Raw genomic sequence first — 19081 nt, forward strand, 5'->3', positions numbered from 1 at the left:
ACAGTAGGAGGCGACTCTGCGCATTTCCCGGTTGTTATGGGATTTCACCAAGGTTCTGCGCTCAGCCCGTTCTTGTTTGCCCTGGTGATGGACGCGTTAACACATCATATTCAAGGGGAGGTGCCATGGTGTATGTTATCCGCTGATGACATAGTTCTGATTGATGAGTCGCGAGCCAGTGTTAACGAGAGGCTGGAGGCCTGGAGATAAGTTCTTGAGTCTAAGGGTTTCAAGTTGAGCAGGACAAAGACGGAATACCTGGAGTGCAAGTTCAACGCTGAGTCGAGCGAAGTGGACGTGAATGTGGGGCTTGTATCGCAGGTCATCCCGAGTAGAGGCAGTTTCAAGTACCTTGGGTCAGTTATCCAAGGGGAAGGGGAGATCAACGAGAATGTCACACACTGTATTGGAGTGAGGTGGATGAAGTGGAGGTTAGAATCTGGAGTCTTGTGTGATAAGAGAGTGCCACCGATACTCAAAGGTAAATTTTATAGAGTGGTGGTTAGACCAACCATGATGTATGGGGCTGAGTATTGTCCTGTTAAGAACTCACATATCCAGAAGATGAAAGTAGCAAAAATGAGGATGTTGAGGTGGATGTGCGGGCATACTAGGATGGATAAGATTAGGAATGATGATATTCGGGAGAAGGTGGGCGTGGCTCCCATTGATAACAAGATGCGGGAAGCAAGGCTTAGATAGTTCGGGCACGTTCAGAGGAGAAGCCCAGATGCTCCGGTAAGGAGGTGTGAGCGGATGGCTTTAGAAGGCTCGAGAAGAGGTAGAGGGCGGCCTAAGAAGCATTGGGGAGAGGTAATCAGGCAGGACATGGCGAGGCTTCAGATTTCCGAGGACATAACCCTTGATAGGGAGCTATGGAGGTCGAGTATTAGGGTTATAGGTTAGGAGGTAGTTGAGTCTTTCCTTTGTTCGTACATTTGTGAGGCTAGCTTGGTAGGGTTTTTGTCTGAGACAGCTCGTGGCAATGTTGTGTCTTACTACTCTTTCATTTTTTCATAGAGTCGCCTCTATTTAATGGTTACCGCTTTTGCTCTGCACCTATTTTCTCGCTTTCATGATGTTCTTAATTTTTTCTTATGGTATCTGTTGGTGGAGTTGATATTATCTCTTTTCTCTTCTTTTCTTTTCTTTTCTTCTTCTTGAGCCGAGGGTCTTTCGGAAATAACCTCTATACTCCCCGGGTAGGGGTAAGGTCTGCGTACATACTACCCTCCCCGGACCCCACTAGTGAGATTTTACTGGGTCATTGTTGTTGTTGCTGTTGATGGTTTCATGAGGCGGCTTCAAACCTAATAAAACTACCATCTGCTCCTTGAAGAGCCAATCCACTTGTCTAGGTCCAAAGTTATACAACTACATTTTTGCAGCAAACAAGCGATCAGGCACATTTAGCTTCCAATAGGAGGGGAGGGAGGGTGAGGTGAACCCTTGAAAGAAAAGAAGGAAAAAGTAAAATTAACCCCTTGACATTGGTTACAGGTCGGGCGGTCGGGCATCTTAAGACCATCCAAAGACTTTTTTTTGACATTCTTAGTTTCTCCTGGAAAAAAATTAACTTAATTCCGAGAGGCCCAATTTGAGACTAAAATTGACTAAACCATCCCCAACCTATCAGCTCCCATACTCGCAAAAGTCTTTTTCTTATTACATTGATATTGTTGATGTGCAAACATATCCAATAGACCGAGATCACTTGGTAGGTCTGAATATAAGACCCAAAAATCGTCCAGGCAGGCAATTTGTATCATACATGAAATCCTACCTTTGATTATACCTGGCCTTTGATACTTAAAACCATAAATCCTAAAGACAACTTTCCTTATATATCATCAAGTAGTATATAAATGCTCAATGCTCAGCTAAATTAGTTTGTCATGAAGATAGAATTATGGAAAACACAAAATGAAACATAAGTTAATTTAAAGATCACATCAAAATTACCATCTTAGCAACTTTCTTCCAGAAGTTAGGCGTTGCCTTTGCCGCGAAATAAGCATTCTGCAATGCCATCTCCTGTTTGTTAGTCCACCCGTTAGCACTACTGCTCTCCTCCGTTCCTTGGTTAGTTCTCTTTCTCTTCAATCATGTGCCTTTCTTTCCCGTGCCATTATCATCCTTTCCATGGCCCGCAACTTCAGATGATGGGCCAGCTAAACTTTCTTTACTAGTCTCTTGAGCATGTGTAGGGATCTTTGGCTCATTCTTTAAATCACCCTTTCTTTTCTCAACTGAATTGTCAGTGGAAGCACAACCTAGTACTTTACTGACAGGTGGGTTTCGAGTAGAACTACGTGTAACCCTTCTCACTATACTATTAACCGCGCCATTATTCTGCAGCTTTACAATGCTCAATCTTGACGACCTTCCCAGTCTAGTACTGGATTTTTGAGAGCTTCAATCTGATTTTTGTGGGCTTCGTTAGCAGAAATCGCAGTAGCAGCGGCAGTAAACTTGGGGAGATCTTCTCACAGCGAGTGTTGGTTTTTCTTGGTCTCTCGAGTTTCTATGGGGCATTTTCGCAAACAGATAGGTGACAGAAATGAAGTCGGGGCACACACCTACTTGGGAGGGAAAACTTCATGATATGATATTTTCGAAATTGTGAGCACGGGGAAAATCAAGGTCCGACAAACTAGATTCCGGACTTCGTAAAAAAAAATAGGGATACTAGACCCGTAGTGAGGGCCCAACTGTAACGGCCTTAAGATTGGTGTGGAAATTACACCAGGTAGCCACTTTTAAGTATGTTGTTTAAAATATATCCATAGTTTACAATGTATCTAAAGATTAGCCAATTCGCTCAAACTTTAGGATATCGTGTCGTAAAGTTCGAAAATGGTGTCCAAAAATCCGAATCTTATGTCCTGAATTTTAATTAACATTTTAAAAATTCAGGGCACTTAGTCCTACATTTCAAATTAGTAGTTTAGAAATTCAGGCACTTAGTCCTGAATTTCAAATTAGCAGCTCAAAAGACACTAAGTCCTAAGTTTCAAATTAACAACTCAAAAACTCAGGATACTTAGTCTTGGGCTAATTGGCTAATCTTTAAATATATTATAGATTGTGGAGATATTTTACTTAAAACGGCCTTAAACGTGGCTAGTGGTGCACCTTGTGGTTCTCAATTTTGAATGGGTTATCACTCTCGGGTATTTTTCTTTTTCCCTTTCTCTTTTTTTTTTCCAACTAAATCTACAAGTTTAAATTATACACATTGTAGAAAATAACTACATAATTAGATCACTTATAAGGTAAAATACGAGTAAATTTCTAAACTTAAGTTATAATACTGACGTGAAAAGATTTTTTTACACTATCATGTGATTTTACTTATGATAGCAAAGTAGTTTCTATTTTCACTTGATTAATAATTAATGTTTATCAAGAGATCTTACTTGTAATTACCTAGTAAGTGACTTGATTATGTAATTATTTTCTATTACGTTAATGCAGTAGACAAGAGTGGGTTGCTCTATGGTAAGCACCCTCCACTTCCAACCAAGAGGTTGTGAGTTCGAGTCACCCCAAGAGCAAGGTGAGGAGTTTTTGGAGGGAAGGAGCCGAGGGTCTATCGGAAACAGCCTCTCTACCCCAGGGTAGTGGTAAGGTTTGCGTACACACTACCCTCCCGAGATCCCACTAGTGGAATTATACTGGATTGTTGTTGTTAGAACTCAAACTCAAATTTTCATAATAATCATTATTTAATTGATAATCTATCTACTCACCGGTTAAACTATAGGGATACTAATAGTCGGGTTAATGGGTTCACTCATCGGGACTTATAACGTCGAGTGTCAGTCACGGCCTTTGAATTTTGGACTGTAGCTATGAGTCTATGGAAGGAATAATGAACAAAGTTCAAATGTTAAACTCCAATTGTCAGTCCAAACTTAAATTGTGATTCCCTAGAGAAAGGTGAATGAATCTGGCACAACATATAGGGAGAGTGGTTTCTTGAAATTCACAAGCGGACTTTGTTTTCATATATTTTTCTTCTTACTTGATGTTTTAGGACTCTTTTGTAACTTGAGGTCAACGTCTACAAACCTGTATCAAAGAAGATCGTTGATATGAAACCAAAACAGGGAAAAGAAAATGAAAGAAACACAAAAATCCATGGGAGCAAGAACAAAAGGTAACGTTTGGATACGTATCTGTATCCAATCCAAACACTCACTTTTAAGTCTTAACTACTCTCTAGTTTTATAAATATCGGTGCAATTTCAACATAAACAATTCTTAGAAAAAAATTGTTTCTGTGATGAAAATTGAAATATCTCTATGACTTGTTAGAGTTAAGTAGCAGAATTTACATTGTTCTGTTGCATCTTAGAAATGAACTTGCGTCTGCATTTCTGCAAAGCTAAAGAACTTGAAGAGTGATAATGCTTACACTTCAAATAACATAAATTCATCTACCGCATCCATGTTGTCTAACAACCTTACAAATGCGTATGTATCATCTTAGAACAACAGCGGCTGGAGTTCCAAGTAGAAAACTCAAATAACAGACACATGGCACACGTTGAGCGCGGTCAAATTGTAATATTAGGATTTAGGACTTAATTTCATTGACGTAGGTAGGCTCATTACTTGGGAACCTTCATTACAACAAAAAGTAATAGCCTAGCATGCACGTGTGAACATAATTTACCCACAGGAAGTATCTGTGCAGTTAGATTTCTTACAGAAGGTAAGAGAAAAAAAGAAGAAGCATTACACTAGTGTAAAAGAGGTTTCTTCCAGGGCACAACATAGACTCCTAAAATGTCAAATCTTGGTTACTCATGGTTGCTCAGTATCCAGTTGGCTGACAATGAAAGAGGAGATCCTCATTACTAGTGGATTTGTTCAGCCATGGATCAAGTGTTACAATCATAGGATAAATGGAGAAGCGATTACCCTTGTATATATTTGACAATAGGATGGTTTCATGAGGCGGCTTCAAACCCAATAACTCTGCCATCTGCTCCTTCATTGTTTGATGCATTCTCAGAAGTCTCAAGGCAGGGGCTACTGTTCAGTTTATCCACTTCATTATGAGAGGTAGAAGTTTTTAGTCCCTGGTGAGCTGTGATTGGATCAGTTTCAGAATTCTGGTGTAAAAAGCTGCTCGAAAAGCTCTGTGAACCAATTGCTTTTCTTTCACATTTGAGTATGGCAGACATTGATGATTTCGGAATTTCAGCAAGTTTTGATGTCAACTCCGAGGGATTATGGAAGAGCAGATGAGCCACAATGCGGTCTACTGGATTTGTCTCAGTCTCTACATTGGGCGGTCTCGCAATTCTGTAACAAAATGGAAACAGAAAAATGATGAATATGATCACAAAGCCCTGGAAACGACCTATGTTCCCCTAGATGAATATGAATGAACAAGGATACTAGAGCTGCAATCTCACAGCTATCCAAGATCATAATTTAATGTAAATCCAAAACTTACATAAGGATGAGTACTCGAGAGTATGGGACACACTACAAAGCTGAGGTCAGTTCTAAAATGCATGAAGCAGTAAGTTGTTGCTAGGATTTAGCTCAATTCACAATCATGAAGAAACCATTCCCACGAATATTAAATTCTCGTTGCATGGGCTCTCTTGGAAACTGATAAGTACTGAAGTTAATGAATAATTCTACTGACTTCAATAAGCTCTATTAAACAAGACTGCATTGGCAAACAAGAGATCAGGAAATGGAAAATGGCAGGGTCTTTGTTCCTATAAGTGGTGTATGCACGTGCCTTTGGATAACTAGGGATTTGAGCTTAAATTTTTAACAAGTTTAAGTACAATTCTGGGTAGATGCTGAATAATCAACCTGATCTAGACAGGCTGCTAGTGCAAAACGGCATTCTGGAGAGAGAACTTTGTTTAAAGGAAAAGAATGCAGTCTTCCACTCATCATGCATCAAACGGTAGAACTACAAAAGCAGAGATGAAGCAGATAATGCATCTTTGCAACAACTGCCAAATTATGAAGCTATTTGATGAAAGAAACATTTTTATTGCATACAATTCAATGATCAGAGGAAGTCGTATCAGTTGTTCCTTCACCTTTGCTACTTCAATTTGGTGGTACTAAATCAAGTAGATGTTATATTTTTCAATTTCTTGTTCAATTCTGCAGTATACAAATTTAATTTCAGCTTTAATTTGAATATAGAATTAGCTACTTAATACTTCTTAGATCGAGAGAATACTTTCTGAACATCAATAAAATAACTACTAAACTTGTCATTTTTTTTACACCTTAACAAAGAAGTATAATATTTCTAATTAACTTTAATTTTGAAATTGAATTACATCATATATATGCGCACAAATAGATGGTTGATCCAGGCCAACACGAAGCTCTAACCACATCTAATTCTGTTTCTGTTAGTTCTTCTTTTCCATGCCAGTAGTATTAATATGTATTCTCGTATTTTCTTATTCTTAGATTTCTACTACTACGTGTTGTTTCTTTCTCTTCAGTCATCTTATTATTTTGTTGTTGTTACTGCTTCTTTTCATGACTTCTACACCACCGTATTTCTTTTTCATTATTGTTTTGCTTATGCGGGTCTATTGAAAACAACTTCTCTACCTCCACAAGGGAAAGGGCAAGGTCTACATATACACTACCCTCCTCAGACCCCACTATATGGGATTACACTTGTTGTTGTTGTATCTTCTAGGAATGGAGTGGTTCGATCAAGAGATCGAATTTCTTTCTGTTAGAAAGTATTGTTCAAAACCTGTTAAAAGAAATAGGAATTCTTGGTTGCAAGCATGCTACTACCATAATGTATTCAACCACCAATTTGGGGTCTAAAGAGAATAGCACACTGGTAGAAAAGGGGAGAAATCAAAACGCTGGTTGAGAAACTAATTTATCCTTCCCCTACTAGATCCGGTTTTAGTTTTTCCATCAGTATGGTAAGTTAATCTATGATGATCCACATAAACAACTTGCAGAGGAATTTTATAGAATCTTGAGGTTTTTAAAGAGGACATTTGTCAAAGGTCTGTACTTCAAGGAGAATACAAGAAGGGACACTAAAAATTTCACCAATGCTGATCGAACTGCTTCAAAAAAGGAATAAAGATCAGCTTCATATTACTGTATCCACATCTGAGGAAATTTGGTTACTTGAACAAGTAAGAAACAACAGGTCTATCAAGAAGTACAGCAGAAACTGAATTCAGAATCACGGTACAAGGCAATTGTGAATGAACAAGGCTTGAAAGAGTATGAAAGGACCTAAAGATCAAAGTTAAGAAATCTGTAAAAATTTACTATGACCTTGAACACCGAAGAATATCAAGTATTTCAGCACACTATGTAGAGCAGAGCACAATAGATTTTTACTGGAAATGAGTTAGAGTTCAATGGCTTTAAGTAAGCTAGCAGTTTACTGGAGATGAAATACAGTTTAAAGATTTTAGCTACTGCTCTGGCAAGACTATCCTGACTATTCATTTCCTTTAGTTTTCTGGCACATCAAGTCAACTTATTGATTAGCAAATACAAGCTGTTTCACCGACTCAAACTTTTTTGATTTGCAAATACGTATGTGTCACCACCTCGATCTTGAAAGAGTACCAAAATAAGTTGGGACGGAAGGAGTAGTTGCGATAGATACAAGTTGAGTGCCCACAAGTAAGTTAGATCAATACATTGCAATTATCCATCTCTCTTAGTATTATGAAAGGCTAAAGTTTAAAAAAAAAAAAGTATCTCAGATCTGTTGGGGTTTTAAACCTAGAGCATAAAATGAAGCACGTACTTTAATTAAGAAAAGCGCAAATGTAGAAGAAAATAAAAACTTTATAAGTATATAAGTCAAGAAAATTAACTATAAACACTAGAAACAATTATATGGACAAAAGAATTGAAAAAATTATAATTATTGTTTAGTGCCTCCCTCTACAAGACACAGCCCATGGGTGATCAGATGCACACATAAGTGCCTTAGTACTTGCACTGATGCGCTGGATAAGCAAGGCAAAGTGCTCAATTGGTTTTGCACCTAGATTCCGGGCTTAAGCGTGCCTAAAGCGAGTCTTTGACAACAGTTACTCCCCCCCCCCCCCCCAAAAAAAAAATCTAAAAATGATTGGCCTTTAACAAACCATTATTACATACACTTCTTTAAAAACAGACATATTTATGCATTCCTTTGGCAAAGCAAGAAGCATGAAGGCTTGACATTAAGAGCAAACCCCTCAAATCTCGTGGCTAGGAACATCTATGAATATATTCAATGGAGATTTTTGTGATGCAGGTCATATTAGGAAAGCTTTTTACATGCAGGCTCTTGTATTCCCTAGAACAGAGAGTCACTGGAATGAGGTTGCTAGATTGCTTCTGGCGAACAAGAACCATAATTCAATTGTGAGAGAGTGTTAATTATACTTAGGTACAAACCTGTTATTGGTGTTTATTTCTTCGATGCTGACTTCTATTCCACCCTTCTTGGAGCTGCAACTATCATTGCCACATTGCCTCTGTGTAGCACTTTGAGCCAGTCGGAACAAGCTATCTCTGATACAAAGTTTTATTTGGAGGTCCAACTGAAAGGAACCATCCATTTGACCATTAAGATTCTGTGGAGAAGAAATAATACCATGAAACTTTATTTGGTGGCAGTGCGAGCACGAACCTTTGAGATAACATCCCGAAGAAGATATAGTGCCGTGTCTTCCACTGAGGATTCTTCAACTGCCAAACAAACGGTGTTGGAGTCGCCCTGTTCCAAAGGTGAGGTCGGGTCAAGAGAAGGGATGCAACTCAAATTCTCTTCAACAGATCCTCCTTGCTTTGCAGATTGTTCAGGGGATACCATTTGATAGCTAAACTGCTGCTGCTGTTTCTGAATGGCAAGCATTGCTCTCAATTGCTGTCGCCTTCTCAGTTTTTCAATTTTTTCCTGAGGTGTCATCATCAAAGGTTTTGACGAAGCATCTAGAGACTTGCTGAAATGATTTGAATTGCCTGGAGAAGCTTTATAACTTGAAAGGACGCGCTGATGGCTTGCTTGTCCAGAATGGACCTGTGACAAGACAGGCATGGGAGAATAGTGATTCCCCATATCCCCATAGGTAGAAGAAGCAAAAAGTGGACCTGGGAAATGTTTGTGCTGCAAACATTCTGGTCCTTGAAGCTGGCTCTGTTGACTGAGCTCTGAAGCGAGATAAGGTTGATTCGTTACATATGGCATGCCAAACTTGTTCACTTGAGGAGACAAAGATCTGCATAATTCCTGCAACTGAGCAAGTTCACCTTCTTGTTCTAATTTAAATCGACCCTTCAATATTCTTTCCTGCTTATTTCCCTTTACACACGAAAACAACACTTTGACGTTCAAAAACAAAAAACGCAATAAATATATGACACTCACTCAAATCAGCATACTCAAATTTAGTTTCGCATGCAAGTGGGGTGGGGGGGGGGGGGGGGATATTTTTCTTTGTCCACCTTTCCTTGAGGGATGACAATCCATGTTGACGTAAGTAGAGTTATGCCCAATTACTTCACAGTTTTACAAGGTGGATCCTTAGTGAGTGATTACTATGATATCCAAGAATAATTCCACAATTTCACCGAAGCAAAATAAGTTTCCAGTTATTGTCCTCTAGATTTACGTTATGTCCAAGATTTATTAGAAGCAAACTTTTCCTTTGTAGAAAAAGTATGCAGATATGATTTTCTTATAAGGTAAATAATGTTATTAATAATGGGAAAATCTCCCGTGCACAAGCAGTATACCTAAAGGTAAAGGATCTACAGCATACTATGATTCTCAACGAACGACACTCAGCCTTCTATATATACTGAAACCGCATGAGTTCACCAAAAAGAAACTAGGAATGAGAGGCTATTCCTCAAATGTACAGTCATACTCTATGCCATCAAAAGCTCTCCTTTTGTTTTCCTTCCGCTGGAACCACATGAGTGCTTAGTGGGGCAACCTCCAAGCTCCTTGATGTCTCTTCCTTCTTTTGAAATTCCAAGCTGGATAGTGCTTCCTTCACTATTTCCACATCGCCATTGCATCCCGAACCATCTCAAAAACTCACACCACAAGTGAGTTTCCACTTGAACATTTGCAACATGAAGCACCAATAATAGCATTTTGATTTACTTCCCAAATTCACAATGCCGACCACCTAAGGAAAGAGAGTTGAAGAAAAACTGTGATAAAGCTTGTAAAGCCATGTGCACAGTGACAAAAGCACTTTCCAGCTAGAAACTAAGAAGAAGAGAGGTCGAAGAGCCTGGGATGTTGCGCCGCTAGTATTTATGTGGGTCCTGTGGAAGGAAAGAAATACGAGAGCTTTTGATGGGATAGAGAATAGTCATGTACACTTAGGAATACTGGAATCGCCTCTCATTTCTCGCTTTTTTTTTTTTTTTGGCTACACCAATGAGGTTCCAGTATGAATAGAATATTGGGTGTCCTTCATAGAGAATTATATTATGTTGTAGATTCTCTACTTTTTGGTATATTGCTTGTATATGGGAGATTTTCCCATAACAACAACTATGCCTCAGTCCCAAACATGTTGGAGTCAACTATATAAATCCTCATTGACTATGTCCAAAAAATATATTATGAGAAAAAAAATTATTTACCATATAAAAAGAAGAGCTTGTAGAGCCATTTGAAAATGCTACCTACATAAACTAAAAAAAAAGGAAAAAGGAAACAGGAAAAAGGAGAAAGTACAGAACAACTGAATAGAAAGCTCTCATTATTCCTGAAAGCCATGATTTTAAGTACAACCACATCCCCGTAACAATCTGGGTCCACTACACGTATTCTCTTTCCCATTTATATCATAATTTTACAAAGTTGGACACAAGTTATGCGTTAATTAACAAAAGATCAGAAAATAATACACCACATTGTGGATTGGAGGAATCAAATGTTCAACAAATTTTACCGTAAACAAAGGAAGAAAAAAGAAAAATGGCAGGGGAGAGAGAGGGCTATGTGCAGCATTGTCTTTAAATATATGTGGTCATAATCATCACAAAGTCAATAACGAACTTTTCTTCCGCAAGATGTCTTATTTTTTTTATAAGGTAAAAGCTTCATTAATAAGTACCAAGATGGTACAAAATGTTACATAGAGCACCCCAGAAACAACCATCTCCGCAAGATGCCTTATTGTTCTTTTGCAGAAATATAAGGTTTGCATCTTGGAGCTATTTTATCCATGAAACTCTTAATCTTTGCTTCACAACTTCTCTTACTAAAAGTTATTTAATGATCTGAAGAAACTATAAAGATTATTTCACCAGCTATATGAAGTAGGCTTTGCCAATTAGATCGAAAATTAGAGATTCTCTTTTTCTCTTAACTGGATATGAAAGAACTTGATGAATGAGAAACTTCTATTTTGATGTCTGAAGAAAATTGAATAACGTGGAAATCAGTTAAGCAAGATAGTTTGTCATAGACCCTCTTTTTTTCTCAGTAAATTTTGAAACCCATTTCTGGCTCTACCAATCTCTGCAGAAAAAAATTTGTGAAAGAAAAGATAACACATTTCAAAGAAGAACGTTTGTCTTAATTTAACCTCATATCTTCCTTAACCTGCTTAGCAATTGTGAAATGCATACAGATAAGCACATATATACCAATGGTATGAGGGAAAAACATTGGCAGCAAGAGGGGATGACTTAATACTACAAGTGATTATGACATCTCTCCTACAGACTCTTCTCTGCTAGAATATCTGAAGAAACAATATATCATCGATTATATGTGAGGTTAGGGACTGAGGCCTAGTTGTTGTTGTTGTTGTTGTTGTCATTGTATATGTGATGTTAGGCTTCAGTCCAGCTTAGGTAGAAATCTTTTTACTTCCTATGAACAAATACCAATCAATACAGTCACAGTGCACAATTATAACTAGCACCATGAGACAAATAATTATCATGCATGTCTCTTGCCTAAATCTTCTTTGAAGACCTGAATCCAGTTTTCTATCTAAACTTCTTTTCATACTACCTTTATATTACTTACCCAACAAGAAGTGGAAGGGGTGAAAATGAAAGATCATCCCTATGTAATAAGTGAGTTATTGTGGATTAGTTCTCACTGGTGAACTAGGGAACATTAAAAACTAATCCTTCTAAGATCTAGCGGGGACTGTGATAGTTCCAGCATTTAAATGGTAGACCCTATCCTCCTATCTGCGAAGTTGTCTGTTCAAGCTACAACATGTATCCTTTTTGCTTTAAAAAATTATTGAACAAGAGATACAATCGTTTACATACTGAAGAAAATACAATTGGTATGAGATAGTTGTAGATCCGGTACCATTACCTTTTCATTCGGTAAAAGCACACTTTTGCCTCCACCATGGTCCCTAGCATCAGTAGACAGATGCACATTAGATGTGATATCACTAGCATTCTCTTCATCACCAGTGGAGGACTTCTCCTGATCTAGCCAGTATTCTGCTTTAACTTCTAATCTTTCTGATGGGCTTCGCGGAGATCCTAGCGCCAAACTCAGAGAGTCAATAGATAGGGGAACAGACTTATCTGATCTGCTTGTCACATCTTTACTAGATGACCATAGATCGTGAGTGTTAGGAAGGCTTGTATCTCCAAATATTGGGTCGCTGTTGCTGCAAAATATCAGTTGTGAGGATATTGAGTCGGACGAATATAACCACGGATGATCTAAACTCCATCGAAGATATATATAACTATGTCGCATAACAGACAAAATTTTAAGATAAATTCCTATCTAGCATGCTTTTGTTACTGAAAACTGCATAACACACAATACTTTAAGATATATTCCTATCTAGCACACACAAAGTACAGTTCATGCAATAATTTAGTGGAGACCATAGAAGTGGGTGAATTCGTATAGGAGGGATCGGAAGGGGAAAAGGAGACAATAATAGGTTTTTTCCCAATTGTACAAAGAAAAGGAGGAATGGAGACCTATCCTGGGTGAGACAAGGTTTAGGCCTCATTTGTTTGCACTTAATAGAGGTCTGAATTTTCAGATCTCAGTCATTAAGTATGTTTGTATTTTAGATTTGAATCTTAATTATTTAGATCTTAACCATTAAGTTATTTTTTTCATTTTACAATCACTTATGGGTCTGAATAGATCATAATGATTAAGATTTATAACAAAGTCTTAATATCATTAAGATGTTGTATATTCAAAAATTTATGCAAAGATGACATTTCACCATTACTCCATACACTTTCATAGCTAACCACCATTGTTGCCGCTACCACTATTATCACCTACCGCCAGCGCCACCCACTATTATAAACTACACCACCCACCACCACCACTCACAACAACCATCATCAGTCACAGCCACCACCGTTGTAAATCACCAATGTCAGGTGTCAGCACCATTAATCACTATTTACTACCATCATCACCAACCACCATTACCACATCAACCACCCATTACTACTAACCATTATCACTATCAGCCTCCATTATATATCATTATTCACCGTTACTAGTCACCACCTCCATCAACAACAATTGTTAACAACTACTACCATCCACCATCACCACTAACTACTGCCCACAATCACCACCATCAGCCAACACTACCACCAATCATTACCAGTTGGCACCCACAAGGCCACAACTATCTTTGTTAGGCCTCACCACTACCAATCACTATATATTTTTAAAAAAATCTTTTATTCATATAATATTAGATTACTTAGTATTTTATTTTGAATTTATATTATTAATTTTTTAATAAAAATAAATTTTATATATTCCGATGCTGAGAAAACAAACAATCTTAATTATTAAATATTCAGTTCTTAATATAACATCTTAATATTGAGATGCGTATTCAAATTCAGACGTCTAAATCATATTGCACATCTTAATGTTCAGATGTGTATTCAGATTCAGACGTCTTAATCTTAATAAAAACAAATAAGGCCTTAGTCAAATAAGGTAGGAGAGGGAGAAATTAGAGCACGGAGAAGGAAGCTATGAAGGTGTGTGTTTGTTGGGGGGGGGGGGGGTGAGAAGCATCGGGATCGGATGCTTCACGTTAGCTTTTCCCAACAACGATGGGATGTGGTGAAGGGAGAAATTATGGAGACAGTGGAATCATTTAGGAGTCACAGTAGTTTAAGAGAAGCATTAGCTCAAACTTTACTGCTCTCATTTCTAAGAGAGAGGGAGCATCAAATATTAAGGAAGCTATTAGCCTAGTAGAGTGCATTTACAATTTAAGCACTCTCAAATAGACTAAAAAATATTAGATGAAATAGTGTCATATTCCTTGAATGATTTGTTGAGAATAGACAGAACTAAGCATGACTCTAGTAGCAAATGAGGCATCTGTAGAAGAAAGGAAGGAGATTCAGGCGTTCTATGCAAATTAGACCTCGAAAAGGCCTATGATCATGTGCTTAGTAGCATGAGCAGCACCGAACGCTTGTAGAATAGAAAGCCACTAAAACCCAATTAAAAGGAGAAAACCAAGAAAAGAACACCAATCAAGAAAACAAGGATACAGATAAATGAAAAGATTCATGATCTTAAACAATGAACAAATAATACTCTTTTTCAACTTCAAATTCAAATAATCTTTTTTTCAACTTCAACGAAATATTGTCCAAACACCGACTAAACTTCACCAGAAGCCAATTTATTCTACTCATTTGTTTTGCCATGCATCAGTTCATCTTGAGTTGCAGAAATTTCAGTGTCAAATTTTAACTTCCCATTGCAAATAGAATGCCTATGTAGCCCTCCATCTTTACTTTCTTTTGATTGTCACATAAATTTAAGTGTGGCCCTGTTATCCCTCTTTTGCATTTATCCGCTCTTGCACAACACTAACCAATTGTAGAAACCTTTGGCAGGTTTCGGCACAAGTAATTGTCATCATAAACCTAGAAGCAGCAGAAATACTTACCACCATACTTGACTGATTTTTGTTACTTTTTCTAATTATTGAATTACAATTCTAGGAATGCATGCACATTTCTAGATACCAATGTTCTAATTCAACATCTTGTTGATGACCATGATTTGATTGCTATAGAATTTTCTTGAAGCATTTGTTACCTATGATGCTTTCTACAACCTAACCTTGAGGGTCTCCAAGGGGATTCTAGGAGAACTACAAGACCCTTTCCTTCCCTCATCTTTCCAAGTGCATTTACGTGAATTTCCAACATGCTGGAGAACCGCCATCGTTCATTCCCACTTTTGCTTCTATATGCTTCAAATCATTATCTCCTTTAGTTACCCACAACCCATCAAGCGCAAGTACAGTATTACATTTCTCAGTCTCAATGCCCCATAGGATCAGCATCAGGTCTGCTGTTTTCACAGTGCCAGTAGTATGTTAGTGATTTCCCAGGTTAGCTGTTTCTACGGAGAGCCCGATTGCATGTTAGTGATTTTCCAAGAGTAATTAAATGCCAATTTAGAAGGACAGACAGTTTGGATTAACTTATAATTTCTACAGCTTGTACATTGTATAAGTTTCTCTATTTTTGTATAGATGTAGCTTGAAAATCGTATCATATCAATAAAATATTATTTTCATCAAATAACTTTGCAGTTCATAAGCAAAATTTTCCATGTTGCCTCAAAAACACAAAGTTCCGTCCCCAGACTCTGCTTTAAAATTGTGAATGATCAAAGGAAATGACGGGATGCCGAAACAACTGCAGTACAAAAAGTGACATATACAAGCCTATATATTTCACAGCAATACACGAGTCAGAAAGAACAGAGAAAGAAAGGTAATGTCAGCATTACCTAAATATCTTATCAAGGTCATCAAAACTTCCAATGTTAGCCCAGCCATAATCAATAAAATCACTTTGCTCCAGGCCCTCACTCTGATGGTGAAAAACTCGAAAATCATCATCAAGCCGATTTCTCTCATCTGGTCAGAAGGATGATCAGTTAAATCCAACATTTAACTTGTTTCTTTTTTTATTAGCAAGAAATCCAATTTTTAACTATGACTGAAGGTTATTTATTTCCTGCAAAAGACTAGAAACATTAGCATTAGCACCTCTAAAACATTCTTGTTTTGAAACTTCTGTCAGATAATTAGATGCTTTACCACCCAAGGAATCTTGATTACTTTTTGTAGCATTGGTCAATGAAAAATCAGCGCTTGATTCCACCCTGTATCCAGCTGTGATAGCAGCTCCGCCAGTGTCATGTTTGGAACTGCCGTCTAGTTTAATATTACTCAGATCAGTTTTAGTTGTAGGTTTCTTCTGATCAGTAGGCTTGAAACTAGAAGCTTCCACATCCCATTCCTTCTTAATGTTATCTTTATAAGCTGGAGCTTCCTTTTCACTTCCGTCAGGATATGGCACTGTGTGGTCATCGCTCTGACCAGTATCACTCCATATTATATCCGTTAGCTGATTCAAGTAAGAAATGTGTCAGAAGTAAATGCAAGTATAATAACTTGAAAGTAAAATGTACAGCGCTTAAAGTCATAGAGAAATGCATATTAGTAAGCACGCGTTTATATATGTAGGCGAGTGATGCATAAAAGGAGAGGAAAAACACTTCAGTAGTCAACACTACGGAAATTTTGTGATCTCGTCTGCGACTTGTCTTCTCAATCAGTGATGTGAAGCAAATACTAACTTAATCATCAAGGCGAGGCAAAAGTGACGATAATAGAATTATATTATAATTCACATATAGACCAGCTTTAGTATACCATCAAATCTTCAAATCTGGAGAAGGCATACTAGCAAAACAGAAAAGCAAGTCAGCATTAGTGGAGCTGAACTAGCATAATTCCCCGCATGCATTAAGCAAAGTGAGTGCTTGCTTTCTGACATTGGACTGAAAAGAAAGGGTTTCTACCAAAGAATGATGTCATATTTTATAACCCAACTAATGGTGAAACAGGAAAGCACACCATCAATGAGTTGTAATTTTATTGGTGAAACAACAAAATTAGTTAGATAGAGTCATATTCTATGTGAGGAGGAGATGACATGAGGTTTTATGAACGGTTATATAGAGAGGAAGCGATTTGGAGACCGAAGCTAGGGCTGGGCAGTTTTCAATCAAAAAGGAGAAGAAAAGAGGGAGTGGTTGGAGAGGATTTATAGAGAAAAGGAGGTGAGGGAGGAGGCGGAGCGTTATGGGGGAGACAAGGCTCCTGGACCGACAGATTCACCTTTGGTTTCTTTTAACAGAGTTTTCAAGATACTGACAAGTTTGAAAGAAGTTTCAACACATCCTTCATAACTATTATCCCAAAAGGGGAGTGGGGACAAGTATCATAGATTACAAGCCTATTAGTCTGGTGGGAAGCATCTATAAGAATAAACTAAAGAAGGTGCTGATTGAGACAATATCGACCTCTCATAATGCACTCATGGAGGGGAGACCAATCTTAGATTCAGCTCCAATGGAAAAAGAGGTGGTTGATTGTAGAAGGAACAAGGGAGAATTGAGAATTCTACGGGTAATGTTGAACAGACAAATTAGTATTAATCCCTTAATGATGAAAAATGCACATTCCCGTCATCCAAAAACCAAGCCAAACTGGCTCTAATGTATCCTTATATTTACCACTCAAGCCAACTTAGTCCTCCAAGTTATCTCACTGACTTGGTTAGTCCTGCAACATCAAACAAGCTCTTTTGAAGCTATGATTTCACCTAAGGAAATGGATGTTGAACAGCTAAAAACAGCTTACTTATCGGCATTCTCAATTTAACAGAATTACAAAAGTAGGAAAGAAAACCCAGGAAATTGTTATTCAAATTTTTTTTTAATTAATGATTGTGATAATTCAATTAAAAATAATAACTGAATGAAGATCGAATGCGAGCCTACTGGTGATAGCTTCAAGCGCAAGCCTGGTGGTAGCAGATCTTACCTTGCACCGTTTTGAGGTGCAGGGTTCAATTCTCATTCATCTTCTCCTTAGCTTTACCTTTATCCCATGCCATTAAAGAAAACAACAACTATGACTCGGTACCAAACAAATTGGCGTCGGCTACATGAATACTCACTCAACATGTTTCTCCATATAACCTCGAACTCATGTCATCATCGTACCAAATAAATAAAATAAGTTGAATATATTAAAATAATAGTAGTACTACACTCACTACATTCAAGCTGAAGAAACTTAAACGCACCTCTTCGTCGTTCCAATCAAACATAGCTGTAAAACCGACAATAGTTATCTACTCCGCAGCGCTTCAAATTTAGCCCAAACATGGCCGATTTTTCTTCACTGGATCAGGTTATGCATCTCAACCCCAAAAAAACGAGTCTAAAAGAAAATTAAAATTTGCAGAGGACGTACGCCAGAGATTCACATAGAGAGGAGATAGAGAATTTGGGTGTTGTGTGTGCAGAGGAAGTCTATGGTTGTGTTTCGAGTGATGGCGCGCGTGGGACCCAGGTGTGCTCGAGCGAGTGGGTTAATTTGTATGGTTCGAGCCTCTACACGTGTTAATGAGCGTATATAAAGTTGTGGCTTAGGAGTGTCGGATCTAATGCTGAATTTCTACTGGTTCACTTGAACTTCCTTAAATTATAGGGGTCTTTTGGTTTGGGTTTTAGAAGAGCTCCTACCCAGAAAAAATATATCAGCATAAGTTTATTAATATACAAATTAGCATTAGTTAACTACAATATTTTGAGGATGCCTCTCCGAACAGTACAGAACCGAATCGATTATTTGATGGAATTTTATTGATTGGGTGTGAATGGTTGGTCACACGTATGATGTTAGGCGAAGATCGATCATGTTTTCAATATGAAAGGGGACCTCCTTGAAAAATATTTGGGAGATTGTGATATCTATACGCTTAAACAATATTCTTTAGAAAACTTAAGTTTGTTAAATAATTTAAAATTTGTGGAGTAAAAATGATGAGGTTGTTCATGTTGTTTGTAATGTTTATCGCCTATTTTATTTCTTAAATCGCTTAATATTATACTGTCTTGTAATTTATTTTTTAAAATATTTTAGAGATTGTGATATCAACATGCTTAAATAATATTTTTGTATCAATCAAAGGTTGTGAAATAAAA

At 37.6% G+C, this 19081-nt stretch overlaps 1 protein-coding gene across 4 annotated transcripts; it reads right to left on the reverse strand.

Annotated features, from left to right (window-relative positions):
- Nucleotides 1-4661: 4661 nt before the first annotated feature.
- LOC104116328 (protein LNK2) lies at nucleotides 4662-18475 on the reverse strand. 4 transcript variants are annotated; one of them, XM_070187422.1, is made up of 7 exons: nucleotides 18178-18475; nucleotides 16140-16428; nucleotides 15806-15935; nucleotides 12347-12653; nucleotides 8672-9343; nucleotides 8437-8582; nucleotides 4662-5316 (listed from the first exon to the last, which is right to left on the reverse strand). In XM_070187422.1, exons 1-7 carry the CDS (start codon nucleotides 18199-18201, stop codon nucleotides 4959-4961), a joined length of 1926 nt encoding a protein of 641 aa, XP_070043523.1. In that variant the 5' UTR covers nucleotides 18202-18475; the 3' UTR covers nucleotides 4662-4958. The 4 variants fall into 4 exon arrangements, with proteins under 4 accessions (XP_070043523.1, XP_070043520.1, XP_009625453.1 ...); XM_070187419.1 differs by having other exon boundaries at nucleotides 16119-16428; XM_009627158.4 differs by having other exon boundaries at nucleotides 8672-9271; nucleotides 16068-16428.
- Between the last annotated feature and the right edge of the window lie 606 nt (nucleotides 18476-19081).

The sequence above is a fragment of the Nicotiana tomentosiformis genome, chromosome 1 (assembly GCF_000390325.3).
Source record: "Nicotiana tomentosiformis chromosome 1, ASM39032v3, whole genome shotgun sequence".
NCBI lineage: Eukaryota > Viridiplantae > Streptophyta > Magnoliopsida > Solanales > Solanaceae > Nicotiana > Nicotiana tomentosiformis.

Coding starts and splice junctions, on each gene's coding strand:
- LOC104116328 (XM_009627156.4), bottom strand. CDS start 18,201: ATGTTTGATTGGAACGACGAAGAG. Junction 16,429..18,177: donor TTGATTGGAACGACGAAGAG/GTGCGTTTAAGT, acceptor TACTTGAATCAG/CTAACGGATATAATATGGAG. Junction 12,654..15,805: donor GACCTTGATAAGATATTTAG/GTAATGCTGACA, acceptor GATATTTTGCAG/CAACAGCGACCCAATATTTG.